At 41.8% G+C, this 21,336-nt stretch overlaps 1 protein-coding gene across 4 annotated transcripts in view; it reads right to left on the minus strand.

Annotated features, from left to right (window-relative positions):
- Window positions 1-443: 443 nt before the first annotated feature.
- Map2k6 (mitogen-activated protein kinase kinase 6) overlaps window positions 444-21,336 on the minus strand; it is a 130,983-nt gene continuing 110,090 nt past the window's right edge. For all 4 annotated transcript variants that reach the window (XM_034506044.2, XM_076935536.1, XM_034506045.2 and 1 more), the window contains 2 exons: window positions 16,195-16,240; window positions 444-10,562 (listed from right to left, as the gene is read on the minus strand). In XM_034506044.2, coding sequence (XP_034361935.1) covers window positions 10,485-10,562; window positions 16,195-16,240 — 124 coding nt within the window. In that variant the 3' untranslated portion in view covers window positions 444-10,484. The remainder of the gene's footprint in view (window positions 10,563-16,194; window positions 16,241-21,336) is intronic.

The following is a 21,336-nucleotide window of genomic DNA, read 5'->3' on the forward strand; positions in this document are numbered from 1 at the left end:
GGCAAAGCTATACATTAGCAGAAACAGGGCCAAACAGGTTTTGCTGAGTCACCCTGGTACAGAAGTGATAGAGACAGGTCTCAAAACTCAATCCAGGCCCGGGTTTGTCCTCAAGGCCCAAATCAGGGCCAAAATGGAGGCCAACATAAGCCAAATGAGGTTTTCCCTTCCTTACATTGCTTTGGTCACAGTAATTATCAGAGAAACAAAAATCAAACTACAGATCAGAAGAAGGATGGTAGAGTGAGTGTTAAAGCATACAGACAATGCTTTCACCTCAGGGGTTTGCTCAGTTTTGCTTTTTGCTGTGGTGACTCATACCCAGAGCCTTCGTCAGGCTAGACAGGGGCCCTAATCCTGAGCTACATCCGCAGTCCACCAGATCGTTTCCCAGCATTCCTAGAGCACATCTCGTGAGCAACTCAAGGATTATACTGACCCACTGCACTTTTTAAAATGTCTTTTATTAGTCGTACATTTCCTTATGAGATAATACACCATTTCGTTCAAGGGCATCCCTCCTGAATGCTGACATTATTTGTCCCAGCTATGGAAGCACGGTTAGCACTTTGATAGAACGAAGTGGTTAGTCAGTTGCTTTTTGCCCTTTTCACTGTCTTCTCCACTGTTCGAGTCAGTTTACAAGTTGACGAGACATTGAACACGACACACAGGGTATGAAGTTTTACACACACACACACACACACACACACACACACACACCACACACACACACACAGACAGACTCATCCAGGGAAAAGTTACATGTCAGCAGCTCAACCCATCCTCCTTGGCACCAGTGTGGAACTGAAGAACATCCTGAGATGGGACATTGGAGCGGACGCACCTCCTTAGCACAGAAATTCAAGTTTAACTTCATCTCTCCGTTTATTTTCTCTTTTGAGGTGGTGAGGGAGGAGCTGGGAGAGCCACGTAACAACCATTGGCCTAACATCTCTGCCATTCTCTTGGTCAAATGCATGGATTCCAAGAAATTCGTCATAGCATTTCAATGACATACACTTCATACACTCTTAGATCAGAAATAAAGAGGACAATGATGTTCCACATTTCACAAGGTCTGGCGATAAGAATTCCACCATACCATGACCTTCATGTAACACAAAACACCCCAACTTTGGCAAGTTATTCCTGGGCTTGATGCCTGACAGAAGCCAGTCATCCAGGCCTTCTCAATAGTATTTGCAGTGAAATATGGATTCCTCCAGAAGGACCCAGGCTATTTGGCTATTCCAAATGTAACAAACATGCATGACATCTTTAAGGCCACATCAACCTTCAACTAAGTATACTCCTGGAAGTTTTGTGAACGTCTCTCCTCTGTCAACATCAATGTTCATATTCATCTCAAGTCCTATACAAGAACTACTTATTGCCTTGATTTTGAGATAATATTGCCAGTTTCAACAAGTCATTAAATTAAAAAAAAATAAGAACAAAAAACCAACCATTATGTACAACTTGGATGTCAAGAAAGCTAAGATAACATAAAAATATTAGGCCACTTCAGACGAGAGGCAAAGAATAGTGGTCTGAACAACAAAGCGGGGTTTGGAACACATAATCTCAAGGCTTTACAGAAGTCATTATTTGATATTCCCTTCCCTTCCTTTCACCATACAGTAACGAGGGATGTTTCTGGTGGGGGAAAAAAAATCAGCCCTGCCTGTCTCCCTTGAAGAAAACACAAGGTGAAGCCTACACCCACATCTCCCTCACTTTTGTAGATCACAAACGAGATTGGAGGGTCTGGACTTAAATCTAACACTTACCTCAAAGGCATGGAAACGTTCCAGGAGGCCCTTCCTGGACAAAGCTCTCAGTGAATTCTATATTCTGTGACTCAGCCTGCCTCATTTGTAATGAAAAAGATCCTGGAACCCACAAAGAGAAAGACGATTCTATCCCAGGACAGACAGCAGCATAGGGCACGTGGCAGCAAAGAAGGAGTCTACAGGGGAATACTCAGTACGGCCTCATCTTCTAATCTACACTCTCCATACATGGAGATTAAGAGAGCTGGAATTGGGAGTTCTGAAGCAGAGGCAGCCATCCCTCTACTATCTCCTTTCATAATTTTGGGGGGTACCAAGAACGGTCATCCACAAGAACTCATTCTTGCAACAAGTTATGTTTGCTTTGACCCCAAGAGCTTCTTTTAGGATACACATGATTTGCACATAAACTTGGATTATGACATATAAAAAGAAACAATCATAGTTACAAATGAAATGTGTCGCCCATAAAGTTCACAGGATGTAAGGACGGGTAATGATAAATAGTTCTTAAGGGAACTGTATGCCTAATCCGGTTGCTCCTTTTTAAAGCATAAGGGTCGGAAAAAGAACTCTTCATCCTTCTACAGAGGTACTTGCCCATCCGTGCTTACTGCTGCTGTGATCACGGTAGTAAGGATACTGAATCAGACATCAACTGGCAAAGAGATAAGAAACTCTGGTACACATACGAATGGAATTTGGGTCAGCCATGGTGAAAAATGAAATGTATAGGAAAATGGAAAACATTGAGACAACCTGGACACATAAGATAAGAGAGATATCTCACATCCCCTCTTGTATGTGCATCCTGGCTTCTCATTTTCATATGTGTGTGTGAATGAGGGAGGGAGTATGTGTAGATGCCAGGAAACTAGAAATGGGCACACGAGAGTACGAAAAAGAGGCTATAAGGGATGGAGAGGGTGGTAGAAAACAGATAATATAAAAGTAGAAGGGAAAATACTGGGGGTGGGGGTGGAAGGGCTTAAGCAAGAGATGGGGAACGGAGAGATGGGGGGAGAGGAGGTTCAATCAAAACACAGCACATTTCAACATGCCAGGAGCACACCTGCTCCTTTGTGAGCTAGCTAAAGGCTCTCTGGGATATTTTTAAGAACTTAGAATGACAGGGCTCATTGTTGCAGAACTGTTCCTGACTTATGATACAGGAAGGCACTCACACAAGAATGCAGCCAGCCCGCTCATCTGTGACATCGAGGCAGAGTGACAAGAGACCCATGAGGAAAGAAAGACACGAAACATGGTTGGTGCCTGGTCTCAGTCTTAATCTACAGATGACACAGGTGTCCAGGTGCTACTTCAAGGAGAAGTTAGTGCAAGGCAAGGAGCATGATGAGGTCATTGCTCACCAAAGCAAAACTCTGCCCATACTGCCAACTGTAAGACAGTCAGTACAGATCTCTATAAAATTATAACTATACCCCCCCAAAAGGAGGGCCCAATTGCCAAGTTCAAACGAAGATGCCCATGATCCCAAATTTCTGAAAGTCCCAATAATAGGCTATGTAAATACTTTTAAAGATTTCTTTAAAAAAAAAAAGTGTACGTGTGTTTATTTGCAGAAGTTGTATGCATCACATGCATGCTGGGGCCCTCGGAGGCCCGCAGAGTCCAGAAAAGAGCATCTGATTCCCTGGAAGGGGAGTTAGAGGCAGCTATGAGCCTTCCCATGTGGGTGTTGGGAACCTCATGCACTCTTCCCATTGAGTCATCTCTCCAGTCCCTGAAATATGTAAACTCCATCAGCACATTTGCATTAAAACACAAACAAAACAAAACCTTCCCCAACTACAAAGTCCTTGACTTTGATTTCTAAATCTTTTTAAACTAGACTCTGCCTCATTTTGAATAGGAAGATGCTTCCATGAGAATTTCACCTAAAAAAGTGAAGTCTGGATCAGGAAAGGCAAAGATAACCACAAAGTAATGCCCTGTCTCTACAGATCCTGCTGTAGGAGGATGATATTTGTGTAGCTGTCAAGAACAAAGCCTCGGAGTAAAGGTCCTCTCTGGATTCAGTGGTGAAATGCTTCCCGTGAAATGAGAGCTGTATTCTGAAGGTTCTTGAAGTCAGGCTTTGTTTTACCAGGTGAAACAAACAAACAAAAAACATCCTTTTCAATAGACTACCTGATCAAACATTTTGATAGACCCTCTTAAGGAGTCACTGAGATGTAGATGACACAGGCAACGTAGATATTGTGTGGATAATAAAGACACTATAACTTCCAAATATGTCCAGTTCTGAAGGTGATAAAGGAAATAGCAGAGATCTCTGGATGACCACCATCTTAGAACAAAAGGTACATGGGCTAACATCAGCAGATGATGACATGGCTTCCTGTGTATACAGGGACCCAACAGGCTCTGAGGTTCAGAGATCCACAAGGGGGAGCAGGTCAACCCAAGAGAAATCCCATCAGAGAAGAGGTATTTTGCACAGGTCCCTTGAATCAGCAATGTACTAATGGGTTTGTAAGAGGAGTCACCCTGCCCAAGTTCAGATGCAGAACTCAAAGTGGTCAGCATGAGTCTCATCACAATGAGAACAGAAAGCTTCTACATGCACAGCTCACCAGAGAACTTTAGACTCTAAACTACCTCAGATTATTTTGGGAGAAACCAACAAGTATATGGGTGAGCTGGGCATACTTCTGAAGACATTAGACTGCAGACGTAGCCCAGTGAGTAAGAATGAGACTGGCATTGTAGCCTGGTGGGTAGAGTGATTGTCTAATATGCATTAAGCCCTGGTTTCAATTCTCAGCACCACATAAAACCAGGTGTGATGGTGTACCCCTATGATCCCAGCACTTGGGAGACAGGGAAAATAGGGTTGTAAGTTCAAGGTCATCCTCAACTACATAACATGTTTGAGGTCATATAAGATCCTGTCTCAAAAACACCAAAAAATAAAATAAAATAAAATAAAATAAAATAGGATCAAGAGATGGCTTAGTAGTTAAGAGCACTTACAGATCTCTCAGAGGACCTGTGTTCAGTTCCCAGCAACCACACCAACCAATTCACATTGCCTGGTAACTCTAGCTCTAGGGGATCCAATCCACACATACATATACCCATAGAGACGTGCAGGCACATGCATAGACATACATTTAAAGTAAAATAAAAGAATCACGTCTGCCTTCTATTTCTAATGCAAACTTTGTTCTCCCGAGCCCACTGTAGTTCTGAAAACGGGGCAACAAAAAAGCTAATGACTGGGTTTATGATTCATCTTGCATGCACATGCCATTTGCAGAGAAAAAGAAACTCCAAAGAAGCTAAGAGCTAAGGATACAAGTAATATCTGACAATGGGCTCTTCCCAAGCTAACCTAAGTCATGATGTCAATGACATAGTAATGAAAAGGGCATCACTTAACCCAGAGGAAACTGTTCCCTCACCTTCTAGAATAATCAATACTTCCCTGGAGAAATGAACAGACAACAAACACTCAGTACTAAAACCTCCCCCACTTTTTCTGATTTTACTTTCCTATATTCATCTTCCTGTAGGCCTCAGGAGCTAAGCCAAATATGGAGTTGAAAACTCCATTCATATAGTTTATTAATCTACAATGTTGTGTTGGACAGTCTACGACGGGCATTGGCAAACCATGGCCTGTGAACTAAATACAACCCCTGGCTTGGTTTTATAAGGTTTAATTTGTAAAATAGGCACCAAGTTTGTTCATCTAGGTATTGTTTTCTGATGTCTTTGGATTTCAACAGAAGAACTGAGAAGATAATACTACAATAACAACCACAAAAAGCCCATGAAACAGAAAGCCAAAAATATTTACTATCTGGGCCTTTATAGAACCTATGAAACAGAAAGCCAAAAGTATTTACTATCTGGGCCTTGATCAACATTTTGCTACTGTATTCAGGGATGACATTATTCCTATATTCTACAGTGTTGATTGATCTACATTCTACAGTAGTCTATTGATCTATGAGGTCCATAAACTTCCATCCCTCCCCCAAACAAAAAAAAAATGCTTTCAAAAATGATGGTTCACACATGATGTGCATTGTTCTAGAGAAAAAGTTCTAGTCTTCAATATGTTTCCAAGAAAATTATAATTTAACAAATTAAAGCCATAGACAACTTCCAGGCAATGGTGCCACACACCTCAGTTCCCAGCACACAGTAGACAGAGGCAGTGGGATCTCTGTGAGTTTGTAGCCAACCTGGTCTACACAGAGAAACCCTGTCTCAAGAAAAGAAGAAAGGAGAGGAGAGGAGAGGAGAGGAGAGGAGAGGAGAGGAGAGGAGAGGAGAGGAGAGGAGAGGAGAGGAGAGGAGAGGAGAGGAGAAAACAAAGACTATCTTTACCTGTCAGTACATTCAACAGTGTTTTAAATGAATAGAGATCCCAGGAAGGAGGACCATGGCATCTCCAAAGAGAAACAAATGAAATGCTTGTCCATTCACCTGGTGTAGTAACTGTTGCTTCACCATGATTCACCATGGCATTTTTTTTTTCAACCACAATATCTATCTTCAATGGCCTGATTAAAAGTGTCTCTTCCGTTTGCAAAGTTTAAAAAAAGGTGGGGGTGGGAGCGACCATGAAGGTGACATTTATCCAAGTATCATTTCACTTGCTACCTCCATAAAAGTAGGAGACTCCTTGAGCTAGCAAATCCCCTTAACTCAAAGGCTTTCTGAAAACCCCCAAGTGTGTGTTGTATTAGAAATTCTCTTCAGTTCACTAGCAGAACATCTGCTCCAACAGAATTGTGTGAATACATAAACTTTATTGTCAAAGTCAGAGAAAGTAACAACCACCCCAAGCCCTGAAAAAAAAAAAAAAAGGAATTAATTAAGAAGTAGATATCCATTGCACTTTTAAGACTAAAGAAACTTGTTTTTCCTAAACACTCTTCAAAGTGATTGCTCTGAGCACAGGTTAAAAAAAACAAACAAACCTGCGGTTAATGAAGCCATTTGGGGGCTTAAACCACGACATCCTGGCCCCTTTCCACTTCCTTTGTGATTATATAAGACACTAGATGAAGTTAACTAGGACAATTAAGGAAAGTGATTGTCATGGTACCAGTCTCCTCTACTGCACGACAGACTATTGGCTGTTTCTGACAAAAAAAATTGCATATGTGTGATGTGTGTATGTGTTGTGTGTGTATTATATGTACTTTTTGATGTGGGTGTGAGCACATGTGTATGTGTGGGTGCACATGTGAGGTCAATGTGAGGGGTCTCTCTTCACTCTCTCTCCAAGGTTGACTTTTTGAGACAAGATCCTTCTCTGAACCTGAAGCTAATGGATTTGCTACGATGGTTGGCCAATGAGCTTTCAGGGATCTTCCAGGTTCCCTTACTTTCTAAGCCACCTCCCTAGCTCTATCCATTTCATTTCTAGACTATGAAATCTATTAGCATACAGCTGATGAACAACCAAGAATGGCTTCAATCTTTAATGAAGGAGGCACGAAAACCCAGAATATCAATGAGACAGAGAATGAAACAACATGGGAGGGGTGGGGGTGGGGGTGGGGGCTCAGTGATTGAGAACTCAGTTTTCAAAGTCCCTGGTCAAAGACTGAGCAAATCTCAGCATTGCATATGCCCAGCATCCACAAGCCTTGTGCTAAAACAACTCATAGGCTTGCTAATATATTTTGAGTTGTCAGGAGAAATACTGACATCCGAGTGATAGTCTTCAAAGCAACCTGGGCCTAATTGTTTGATATGCTGAAGTATTCAATACCTTGGCTTTCAGCATCACACACACAAAAGGGGGAGGGAATACTGAGACAACCCATCAAGGGCGCCATACATAAGGAAACTTTGGTATATGCAAATTCTTCTTAGGTCTAGAAGATGGGCGAGAACTAAAACAACGACCCATTTTGACTGCATCCATTTGTATCCTCTTCCACTTAAGGGGACCATTTCATTCTGACTTTTGATAAAGTACCCTCAACCTTGGTGTGCATCAGGAATACATGAGGGCCTTTCCCCCTGTGCGCTCTCTCTCTCTCTCTCTCTCTCTCTCTCTCTCTCTCTCTCTCTCTCTCTCAATTCTCCAGCTGGATCTGGACCAATTAATTCCAAGTCTCTGGGGCCAGGACTCTGGCGCCCACACAGGCAGCTAAATGACTCCAAAGTGTACCAGGCTTGAACTAGCAGTTCTTCCCACTATGGTATCTTACAGGTTCCTGCCCTGAGCTCACAGACCAAACAGCATAAGCACACACAGAACGTAAAACGTGCTCTCTGTTAGAAGTAATTCAAAGTAGGCAAGCAATTAAGAATAATCAGATCCAGACCAGAAAGGTGATTTGCTTCAGGAGTTTCGCCAGAAATTGGAAGAGGGTTGGTTCCCCAGGCTTCTCCCCCATTGCTTTCTGTTCTCCTAAGATGATCAAACGGAGCAGGAAGACAGATGTGACTTCTCTCTACATCAAAGAAAGGAACTTTCCAATTGAGAAAGGTGCATGGGAAACTGAATGGACATAATCAAGAGGATAATACCACTTGTCTGGCAAGAAATAAATAAAACAGATGAATCTTTAGAGTAGATGAAGCTGTACTTATTCAAACAGGTCCTGGGCAGAGGGGTGTTTGGAGGGATGGGAAGAGTGTGGCCATGCACAACACACTTAGAAAGGACATCTGTCCTCAAGTTCGTTCTACCTTTTGTTGGAAACAGGGTCTCCTACTGGCCTAGAATTTCAGCATGTAGACCAGGATAACCCATCCATAGGCTTCCAGAAATCTGCCTGACTCCAACTCCTACCTTGCCATCACTGGGTTTTCAGGCCTGCCTATACCACAAGGTCAAGCTTTTGTGGGTTCCAGGAATGAATGAAGGACCTCATGCTTAAGAGGTAAGTGTTTCACTGACAGCCATCTCCTCAACCCTGCCAATGGGTATTTTTTAAAGGAGACTATAAAAGTGATGAAGTGTCAGACCCACTCTAAACAGGTCCTGTAGAAGAGAGTCCTGAAGATACACATAATGCAATGGAGACTGTACTGTTAATGCTTCCAAATCCAGAAGGGATGGAAGGGAGAATTCCAAGAGATCAGGGAAGGGAAAGAAAAAAAAAAAACCATGAATATTTTTTCTTCCCTTTTTATCAACACGCTGTCTAGAAACTCCAATAGTAATTGCCTTATACTAACATTGTACTGAAGCAATAGTTCCCTCATTATTTAGCAAATATCTACCTTCTCCCTGCCATTCACAATACTTCTCAATCCTAGAGAACCACATATTCTTATATTTTTGGTTGTGAGCCTAGCCTTTAACGGCTGAGCCATCTCTCCAGCCCGAGAACCACATATTCTTAAACTAGAGAACTCACGGTGTCTTTAATCACAAGAATTCAGTCAACCTGCAAGAGCAGGCAAGTGGGGCAAGCTACTCTATGCTGCTACACTAAGACATGGCCTGAGCCTGTGACAACTTGGCAGTCTGTCCCAAGGGACTGTTCTTCATTAAGTTTTCTCTCATTAAAGACTGCTGCCTTTTATCTTCTCTTATCACAGCCCTTCTAAGAATAAGGCTTCTTCATGGGATGTGAGAACAAACCAGCAAAGCAGGATAGTTTGTGAGTTACAGAAGCAGGCCTTGAGGAGGCACAAGAGAAGAAAAGCCTCATTCCCTCTGTGAGCTTCCAGATCTCCTCTCGTTAGTTAGGACAAATGTCCTAACTAATATAGGTGTTCCTAGAATCCACTAGGTAGGATTTGATTTTAAAAATGTACACACACACACACACACACAAATAAGCACACACACAGAGCAAATAAGATAGACAAATATAAAAAGCACATCACTTTCCATTATTTTCATTTTTCCACCAATACTATACCACAAATTTGAAGAGAATCTTTTTTTTTTTTTTTTTTTTTTTTTTTTTTTACTCTTTGAGCCATGATACAAGTGACTTTCATGTTTTCCAAAGTTGGGGGAGGGAGGCAGGGAACATTAACTTTGACAATTCATTCAAAAGATGCGGTGATCGCTCACGGTTGAGTTGAAGGTTGGGAGCAGCAGCCATGACGGCTGCAAGCCACACTGCACAGGAAGAGTCCCTTTGCTTGAGATTTTTATAATATTCTTAAGGATGCATATTAAATAACTTCCTCTGGACCACAGACATGATTGAACTCAAAAAAAAAAAAAAAAAAAAAAAAAAAAAAGCCCTATAAATACTGCCAAGTCAGCCTTGTCTCTGTATCTCCCTTCTTGCATAAAATGGAATATTTCCAACCAAGCACGGAAACATAAATATTAAAATAATAAGTGGGATACACTACAACGCTACTTTACAGTCTCGTCACTACTGTAGCACCTTGTGACCAGGGCCAATGCATTCATTTCGTAAAGAACACGAGAGATCTGAGAAGCCTGAGGCCTCGTATGCCTCACTGTTAAATATTTATAATCATCTTTTCAAGTCCTAAAGCCTTTATCGTATTTCATCCATCTAGAGAGTTCAGCCTGTGCTAGAGATTCCAAGGCCCCCTTTGGAGAGGAAAAAGAAAAACCGGAGAGAGGAAACCCCTCAGAAAGGCAGGGTTCAATGATCTCAAGATGACTTCCTGTTGGTGCCGTAGTGAACTCACTTCACCCTGTAAAGCCACCAGTCCACAGTAGGGTCGACCAGTCATGTCCATGGCTTTCTAGTCCCCAAGTATCAGTTTTACAAAAGATGCCACGTCTGCTGCTTTGGATTCATGTACGGTGAAAAACGGATGTTGCTGGGAAAGAGAAGAAAAATATGTGACATTAATACGTGGCACTGATGATATACAAAACTTAGTAAACTAATATATCTGTTTAATAAATGGGTTAAAAGCTCTATTGAGGCAAACTGGATTTCTCATATTCCTTGTGAAATCAAGTACACATTTACATTTACTGATGTGCTTACTTCAAGGCTATCTCCTTGCTGTCTCCCATTTTGATACAGCCAGGTTTCCAATACAAAGAATCTATAGTTTGAGTAACATATTCAAGTATGAGACATAATTCCATCCATACAGAAATACAAAGATTGGATAAGACCATCTCTCTGCAAAATCATTTTAGACAGCTGCACTAGAACAATTAAAACTTCACAGACTTAGGTTCCTCCACTTCATGGGACAAGGAACAGGGTGGCAGAAGATAGCAATGTTGCTGAACAGTAAATGGGCAAGGAAGGTATCCATGCCCTCGATTGACATTAGAAAACCGGTTTGAACTAAAACAGCTAAGGCCATTTTCTAAGGCCACACCCACAGCTAAGACTTACACTACATGAGTCCTGAAGAGTTTGAGCCATTCACAGACTAGTCAATTCAGGAAAAAACTCAACTCAGAGATTAAAGGGAAGAAGAAGAAGAAGAAGGAGAGGGGGAAGGGGAGGGGGACGGGGAGGGGGAGGGGGAGGGGGAGGGGGAGGGGGAGGGAGAGGGAGAGGGGGAGGGAGAGGGAGAGGGGGAAGAAGAGGAAGAGAAAGAGAAAGAGAAAAGTAAATTTCTTTGTGTACAGGTCGAATTAAGTCAAGTTAAAGAAAAATATAATGTCATGTCTTACACTTTGCATGACTCGAGAGCTCCTGCATTCCAAAGCAAGTCAAATGACCAAGCCATTTTTTATTGTGTAACAGAACAATCCCCCTGTATACTCAGCTGGGTTTTAATATGTAGTAGGCTATAGACCCTTCAATCTCCAGCTAGAGAGAGACATATTAGGTCATGTTCCTCAGTTCTTCTAGTGGGACAGAAACCAAGCAAAGAAACTCCAAAGGACAAGTCTTTGAGGTACCCACAATCACACACCCCTCCCCTCACCTACTATGCCCAGGCCTCTGACTAGCCAGCGGTGCTACTTTCAGTGGCCACTGTGAATGGCTCAATATGACTATTTTCTCAGTAGTCATGACTCACTCTGCTTCCCTGATGAGGGGTTCAGTTTGCAACCTTCACTCTGCCTACCCATAGGTTTTCTAATTATATTTGCTTGAAACCTGACAGCAGATGAGTCAGCTCTGTGGGGAACTGAGTGCCCACCCATGCAAGTCTTAGGAAACAATGCAAGGGAGGGAGGGAACAAAGGAATAAAACCCCGAAGATAGTGGGTGGTCACTGCTGAGCACTGTGACTCAAAGCATGGAAAGTTCTTCTGTTTCTGCCCATTAGCGGGTATGGGCTGAGTGCTGGTCTTATGCCCAGGGTGAAGTTGTAGATTCAGGTCCCTTCACTCTAAATTCCCCTACCTGCCAAATAAGTGACACCTCTTTTGATTACTGACCACTTAGGCAGCACAATTACCAAGGTCTTGTTTTTTGCTGTTTTGTTTGTTTGTTTGTTTGTTTTGTTTTGTTAATAGCTTTCCCACATCCCCCTTGATATTTGGGGATCTTTGAACTTGTTTAAAAAGCTCTTGACTAGGCTGGAGAGATGGCTCAGAGGTTAAGAGCACTGGTTGCTCTTCCAGAGGTCCTGAGTTCAATTCCCAGCAACAACATGGTGGCTCACAACCATCTGTAACGGGATCTGATGCCCTCTCCTGGTGTGACTGAAGACAGCGACAGTGTACTCATATAAATAAAATAAATCTTTAAAACAAAAATCTCTTGACTATCAAAATAGGACATGCCAAGCCTCGGACTGTTTGGATGGCTGGGTCCAGTGCCTGTCGGCTCTGCCTAGAGACTTATTCTGCTGTCAGCTAGCTCAGTTACATGGAGCTCCAGTCCATGAATGGATTAAATAATATGATCTGAAACCCTTAATTTAGAACAAGTTCTTAAGATGTCTTTTAGTATACCTCAGATTTAAAAAGTACCATGAGAGCACAAGGGCAAGAGACAAGAGAACAAGCAGGTGAGCCAATCAACAGGGAAGCTGTGATGAGCCTTGTGTGGAGTTGAAGAGCACTGAGAAGTTGATTCCTTCTATCAACAACTAAGAATAGAAAGGACAGCAACCTGGAGGTGGGCAAATGGTGTCCCACAAACAATCTCTAGGCTCCAGCTCCAGCTCCAGCTCAAGCCTCTTCCTCTAAAAAGGTCCAAGTCCTACAAGGAAGGGCCCTGTACCATTTACGAGTCCTATGGTGCCAGAAAAAAGCATGGAGATTCATGGACATACTGCCAGGAAGCAGACAGGCAAGCCACAGTCACTAACAGGCCTCGAAAAGATCCCAGGTATACACTTCAACCTCCAGGACTGTGGGTTCAGCTCTCCTCATTTCATACTGCAATTCAAATCTAGAACTTTCTCAGATATTTGGAGAAGACAATCACTCCACTGGGAAATCATCTGAACAGCATGGCTACTATTTCTGGTGGTAAATATCTAAGGCCGAGGTCATCAAACTATAATCCATTGACCAAATCTAACTCTTTTTTGTCTGTGGTGGTTCAAATGAGAAATGCCCCCCCCCCCTCCAATAGGCTCAGATGCTTGAACACTTGGTTCCCAGTTGGTGGCGCTGTTTGGGGAGGTTTAGGAGGTGTGGCCTTGCTGGAGGAAGTATGTCAGTTGGGGGCGGGCTTTGAGGTTTCAAAGATTCATGCCATTCTCAGTTGGTTCTCTCTGCTTTCTGTGTACAGTTCAAGGTGTGAGCCTTCAGTTTCCCACTCCTGCCACCATGCCTTGGCTCTACTCTCAAAGGTTCTGGAACTATAGGCCCAAATAAACCCTTCTTCCTCTGAGTTGACTTATTCATAGTCTTTTATCATCAGAATAGAAAAGTTACTAATACAGTATGTGACTTTCAAATAAAGTTTTATTGGATCATAGCCACATGTTCTTTTTGCCTTCCTATGTTAAATATGGCTACTTTCAGCTGAGTTCCTTCGTTTTTTAACAGCAACTACATGGCTCATTAACCTAAAATACTGTCTAGACCTTTACCAAAAAAAGTGCTGGTTAATACCTGTTGTGGGGGAAAAAAAAAAAAATGCTACAAAACAGACATTTGAGGGGATGAGCAAATAAGATGGGGCTTGAGGCACGTGTAGTCAGTCCTCCGCCTGAATTAGGGTGAAGATTATTGGAGATTCTATAAGAACTATAGATCTGGTTTGGAGCCTTGATAATAATATTCCTTTATTTGGAAAAAATAATCTTTTCCCCCTCTTCCTAGCTCTTCACAAATTCCTAAAATTGAAACAATAGTCCTTCCAGCACGTGTTGCCCGGTGCTGAAGTCAGGGAGCTCCGACTCAGAATTTCCACTTCAAAACCTCAATTCCACAGGAAAGCAGGGAATAGTTACAGTCTTAAAAAGGCACGGCCATTTCCAGTACCACAAAGACTAATGCCATAAAGGGGGGAGGGTTGCCCACACAATCTTACAACATTAATAGACATGCCAAACCCCTCCCCAGTGTTTGTTAGACTGCATCGAGAAGGAAGACATCAACACCAGATGCCAATGTATAGGAGACAATTTTTTTTTCCCTCAGATGTTTTCTGATGAAAGTTTGGATAAGAGGCCACTTAAATTGAAAAAGAAGAAGAAGAAGAAAAAAAACGATGGTCAGCACTGTAAATAGCTGAACTACAGAGAAAATATTCTTCTATTAGAAATTAGTTATAAAACAGAGACTTCAGGATTCCAAGTTCCATAGGATCCTACAGGAATCACCCCCTGTCTATCGCACCTTATGTGAAATTATCTGTTAAATGTTCACGCATACCACAAAAGGGCAGTTGGGCCTGAAAAGGCTGCCAGTTGATCACTTCTAAAAAAAAAATAATAATAATTCAAGAACAGATCTTTAACTCAAGCATGTAGATATATTCTCAATGACCTTACATCTGTTTGGGTTTTCTTTTTTTTTTTTAGATTTATTTATTTATTTATTTATTTATTTATTTATTTCAAGTCTATGAGTACACTGTCACTGTCTTCAGACATACCAGAAGAGGGCATCAGATCCCATTACAGATAGTTGTGAGCCACTATGTGGTTGCTGGGAACTGAACTCAGGACTTCTGGAAGAGCAGTCAGTGCTCTTAACCACTGAGCCATCACTCCAGCCCCCACACATCTGTTTTCATATAGCTGCTGAGTGGTGAATACTAGGCACTGCTTTTTTAAAGTGGGAAAATTGAAGTTCAAGGAGATGGCCTGACTGAAATACTTCTAGTCAGAGAATGGCCCAGAGTTAAAGAAACCAAAGCCTATCCCCAGAACTCAAACAACACATGTTTGAGATGACCACATAGGCCATTTTTTGATAACTCATTTGTAACATTTTATATTTAATTATGTGTATATGCATATGGGGAGGTGGAATGTTTATGTACCCACAGAGGCCATCAAAATCTCTGGAGCTGGAGCTACAGGGCCCAACATGGATGCTAAGAACTGAATTTGGTCCAGGTCCTCTACAGTAAATGCTCCGAACCACTAAGCTATCTCTCCAGCCTTTCCTCTATAACTTTTATGGATATTTCCAAACGGTTCTTGCTCTGTGTCTCAGCTATCCCAGAACACTGTTCAATAAGAGATACCAGGAGCTTGCGCTTCTACGATGCACTCAGTGGATCAACAGTGAGGTTGTGGGTAGGACGTAAGAAAGCACTCTGTTACTACTGCTAGCAGGTCCACTAACAAGGATTTCAAATTTTGTTCTTCCCTCTACTGGGATTGAACAACATCATAATTCTCCTGTGGTGCTTATCTTTGACTGTCAAATTGGCACAACCCAAAACTATCTGGGAAGAGAGCCTCAGTGAGGGATTATCTACACTAGGTTGGCCTGTGGACATGCCTGTGGGAGACTGACTGAACTGAGTTAACTGATGTGAGAAGACCCAGCTCACTGTGGGCGGCACCATGCCTTAGGCAGAGAGTCCTAACCTGTTCTAGGAGTGGTGGAATAGAGCTAAATGCAAGCAAGCAAGCTAACATGTGTTTATTTCTTTCTGCTCTGACTTCATGGCAGTGGTAGAAATAACCTAAAACCATGAACTAAAATAACCCCATTCACTACTAAATTTCCCTTTGTCAGGATAGTTTACCACAGCAACAGAAATGAAGTTAGAACATCTCCCTCCCACTGTTAAAATTATAACCTTGGTCACCTTCCTTGGAGGAAGAGGAGAACTGACTCCAGCAAAGTGTCCTCTGATCTCTACATGTGCACTGTGATACATGTGTACCCACAAATATACACAAATACATGCACATAAAATAAATAAGAAAATATTCTTTAAAGGATAAATAGCAGTGACAAAGGGCCCTTAACTCTGTCTTGTGTCTAGTTCCCGGGAATCAACCATATCTCAATGGATCAATTCTTCCCTAAATGTTTATTTACATATCATCTTAGCCAAAGCTATGTCACTACCTGTTATTTGCTAACACGCACCAAAGTGTTTGTACTCACCATAAGCTCTGGATATGTGGGCCGTTCTTTGGAATTTTTCTTCAAGCTTAAAGAAAAAAAAAAATCACATTAAAAATCTAGCAATGATATTTTTTCACTGGTAGGACTTTAGAATCAGTATAAAACCATAACTATTTTTTTTAATGCACACACACACACACAAAAAAAAAAAACAGGTCTTCTATACTGGCTTCTATTCTAAATTATGAACTCTTAGAAATTATGTTTTAAACTACATTGGGCTTGCTTTAACACGAATAAGTATGTATGTGTGTACTCGTGTGTGTGTGTGTGTGTGTGTGTGTGTGTGTGTGTGTATGTATGTATGTGAATATGTGTGTGTTTATTTTCCTTTAATACATCATGGATGCTATTCAGTCTAATTCTCTTACCTATAGCCATTGCATCTCAAAACCTATCTGTACTTTCTTTCAAGGTAGCTTTATATCCCACCTCTTGAAAAAAAAAAAATCAGCCAACATTTCTCACAGGACTAAGTACTCATCACTGCCTCCAACTGCATGCCCCTCCCTGTTTGTGGTTCCCTCTCATATAAAATTTGCTTTCATGTGTTCCTACCCAAACCTGCCTGAGACAGAAGCCACAAACCTATATTTTACTAAGGAGGTGCTTCTTGTTCACTGTCTTGGTGGATAAGAATGAAAAGCATATTCAGTCAGCAAATTAGCAATGATTCTTAGAAATATTTTTGTGGTCATGCACTGCTGTCTAGTGGTCATTCAATTCTCTGAATAGTCCCAACATTTAATAACATTTGATTCCAGAGGCAGTACTTATAAAACTACAACACGAAAGAGATCAACCCATCACCCCTGTCCTCAACCCACCCCTGGGTCTAAAATGGAAAAAGAAATAGTTTCCTTGATGTTAGAGTTCCAGATTATAAAACAGAAGAAAGGATATCCTTAAAAACTACGATGCACAAAACAACCTACAGCTTCCTGTAGCCACTGGGCCATAAGATCATTCTTGAAGGGGAAGACAGTCATTGATAAAGTTTGAGAACCGCAGCATGACAGCATATTGGGTTCCTGGGATTTGTCCTGATAGGTCCTTTTGAGCAAGTGAGATTCTGAGCATCTGACATGAGTTCTGCTACACCCACAGAAGTGAACCCCCATGAGGGGTGCAAAGTGCAAAACCGTGGGAGAGTAACGTCACTGGGAGACGTTGAACTATAGGCTTATGCAAAATGAAATTCTCTTTAAAAATTAAAAGGATGGGAAGCTTTTGAACAAAAACAACTTAAAAGCAGCCTACCAGTTTATTCCAGGCAATGCTGTGGGTAGAAGCCAGGGAACCTGAGACAGGCTACAGGCAGAGGTGAGGACAGAAGTGTCAACCTGGAACTGAGGGCAGACCTAGGACCTAGTGGCCTCAGGGACCAGACAACCTATGAGAGAAAGTTCATCTCAACTGAGGATAAAAATAAAATGTGTTAGAAAAGAATTATCAACTGTCAGCGTGGGGCTGATATGAGAATGTATACCTGGGTGAAATGAATGAACTCTGAACCCACTGGTGGCTTTGCATATGCCTGTATTCTGAGGGTCAAGGTTGGTGGTTCCCAATGGTAACTATTCAGTACCTCCACCCCATGGGACATTACTCAACATCTAGAGGCATCTCTGGTTGGCCCAACTAGTTGGCAGTATCTGACAGAGACAGAGGATGCTGCTGAGCGTCTTTCAATGTGCAAGCCTGCATTCCACAACAAAGACAATCCACCTGGAAATGCCACTGGTGCGGACATCAAGAGGTCATGAATACTTGGACTGTGTGTAATTGGCTGACCCTCTTTTTTTTTTTTTTTTTTTTTTTTTTTTTTTTTTTTTAACTTGCTATACCCTTCTCCGTATTGGAATGCACTGTCTCCAGTTGTAAGAACTGTCTCCAGTTGGTTTACATGGCATTTATTTATATTCTCATCATGAGTACCTCATGCCTCCTATCTCTCTCTCCTGTCTTCCTAGAAACAAAAGGTTGTCTAAATTCAAGTATTAGTTCATCTGGGAAATAAGTACAGAAGAAGAAATATCCTTTGGGGACACTGTTGCCGCATTCACAGAGCCTAGATTCTTTTTAAGTATTCAGAAGTCCCAAATACTCAGCTACTATTCAAAGCAAATCGAAGCCCAGAAATTCTCCCTCATTGGTTAAACAATTTAACTTCTTAAATCAATAAAATAGTACAAATACAACATTAAAACTACACTTAATATTTGAGGGATTAAATAGGAAATCTGAGGGGCCAGCAAAATGGTTCAACTGGCAACAGGCAGTTGCTGCCAAGCCTGAAAACCTGAGTTTGGTTCTTGGAGCCCACACAGTAGGAGAGAACAGACTCCCGTAAGTTACTCTCTGACCTCCATGTGTGCACCATGACAGCATGCATCCCACACTATGGGGGAGGAAGAAGTGAATGAGAGGAAAGAAGGGAGGAGGGAGGGAGTAAAGGAGGAGGGAGGGAGAAAAGATATAAATGTTTTAAATAGATTAAATCTGAAACACTCTATGGCCCATCTTCCCTTGACTAACTTTTTACTCAACAGCAGAACTGAGGGATTGATTAGCCAAGAGGAATATCTTGACCTTGAAGTGTTAACATAAAGAGTTCTTGTCGTGACCAATGACCTCCACGGCAGCACTGATGTTTGGCCCCTGTTTACTGCATAATAGAAGGATTCCCTCTTCCAGGTTGGCTAAAAGCATTAAAATTTCCTCTTTTTTGTTGTTCATGTCATTGTGACATCGCACAGAAGATCCCAGACCTTGCACAGGCAAGGCAAGCACTCTGTCACCAAGCTACATCCTTAGCCCCTGGGCTTTCAAGTTTCAAGTAAAAGTGACTATGAGATAGGACATCTTTCTCCCCCAGAAGAGTTTGCAAAACTTCCTCTCTGCCTTAATCCATCTTTTTTTTTTTAAATGTGGGAAAGTTCACCCTAGTTGACCAATTCGCCCTAGTTGACCAAGCACAAATCAGACCTCAGAGGCTATTGCTCAACTGCCCAATAAGCTACCTCTTGACTTACAGCCCTTAATTAGAAGGGGAAGTGTACCCCCAACTACAGAATTCTAAGGAAAAGCTCTTTCACCGTAGCTAGCCATAGTAATGACACCTGTAATTCCAGCACTCAGGAAGCTGAAGCAGGAGAATTACAAAATCAATGCCAGCCTGGGCTATAGGGGAACTTTTAGGACAGCCTAGTGTATATACTAAAATCTTATCTAAAAAGAAAGGAATAAGAGAGAGAGAGAGAGAGAGAGAGAGAGAGAGAGAGAGAGAGAGAGAGAGAGAGAGAGAAGAGAGACAGAGACACAGACAGAAAGAGGGAGGAAGGAAAGGAGGAAGAAAAGGAGGAAAGGAGGGAAGGAGGGAGGGAGGAAAAGGGAGAGAAGGAGGGTAGAAAGGAGGGAGGTGGAGAAAGGGAGGAAGATGGAGAGGGAGAAGATGAGAATGAAGGGAGGTGAGAGGAAGAGAGAAAGGAAAGAAAGAAAGCAAAGTAAGACTATCCGTTGAATGAGTATAATGGATACAGCCTACTCTCCCCATATTTTAAATCAAAAACACTTCAAAAAAGGCACTAAGAATAATGAAATACCCAAGATAAAGTTGGGGTGAAAGCAAATTTTCCATGTTTAGTAAAAAATGCTTGAAACGCAATATAAAATAACAACCTTGGAGTCCAAAGGTACGCCACTTTCCTCTTGGATGGAAGTCTGGCTTTTGAATGTTTGAGTGGCTTGTCATTTTCAAGTGTGCAATTAGCTCACTTCTCTCATCCCCCTTCCAGATGCCACAACACAGGCTCCTGACCATGGCTGACACTACAAACCCGATCCATGCTGTCTTGAGAATTGCTAACTTGAAGTTCGTGCTGACCGGGAGCTTTCTGCCTATTTGAGCCCCCCACCCCCCACCAGATCATTTCCAAGAAGGGCTCTTTGGTGCAGTCCACAGAATAAAAACACAGCGTGCCTCTGAAACCATACATTTGTCAAAAGATAAATAAATACCTACTGCCCCTTTTCCTTTCCTGTTCTGAACAAACAGACTGTGCTAAATCGACTGTTTGATTTTAGCTATTCTGAGTCAGACGGTATTGACATCTGGACAAGACTCCAACACACTTGGTACGGCACCAGGCGAGCCGGCTGGGCACTGAGACTCCAAAGTCAGCCTGGAGGGAATGCAAACATAAGTCTAACGATTTTAGCAGCAGGCAGCTTATTCTAGTGACTTTCCTGTGTCAACACATGTGAAAAGGTTAGAGAGACAACTACTGGGCCAGAGAGCAGGTTCAGTACACAAAGTGTTCACCATAAGCACGAAGACCCGAGGTTGATCCCCAAAGCCCACATAAAAAGCCAAGAGTAGCAGCACACACTTCTAATCTTAGCACTGGGGAGGCAGAGAGAGAAAGATCCTTGGGCTTCATGGCCAGGCAACCTAGTTGAATAAAAGACCCTGCCTCAAAACACGAGGTGGTTATACCCAAAAAATGATGCCTGAGGTTGACCTTGGCTCCCCTCACATGCACACACACCATTTATATGCCCACAAAACCATACACAACATGTGTGTATGGACACCTATATATACTCAAATACACACACACAATTGTGTTCCACATAGATACGTTTGTGTATGTACATGTAGGACTGTGTGTGTATGTATGTGTGTGTATGTAGGTATATGTGTGTGTATGTACATGTAGAACTGTGTATGTATGTGTGTGTGTAGGTATATGTGTTTGTATGTATATGTAGGACTGTGTATATATAGGTAGGTATGTGTGTTTGTATGTACATGTAGGACTGTGTATGTATGTATGTTTGTATGTATGTATAGAACTCTATATGTATATGTATGTGTGTATATGTAGGTGCATGTGTTTATATGTATGTGTAGGACTGTGTGTGTAGATATATGTGTTTATATGAATATGTAAGACTTGCCTCTCATATATATATATAAATGTGTGTATATATATGTGTGTATACATATATATGTGTATATATATATGTGTGTATATATATATATATATATACACACACATACATATATATATATATATATATATATATATATATATATATGAGAGAGAGAGAGACAGA

This window comes from Arvicanthis niloticus, chromosome 6, assembly GCF_011762505.2.
Source record: "Arvicanthis niloticus isolate mArvNil1 chromosome 6, mArvNil1.pat.X, whole genome shotgun sequence".
NCBI classification, from domain to species: domain Eukaryota; kingdom Metazoa; phylum Chordata; class Mammalia; order Rodentia; family Muridae; genus Arvicanthis; species Arvicanthis niloticus.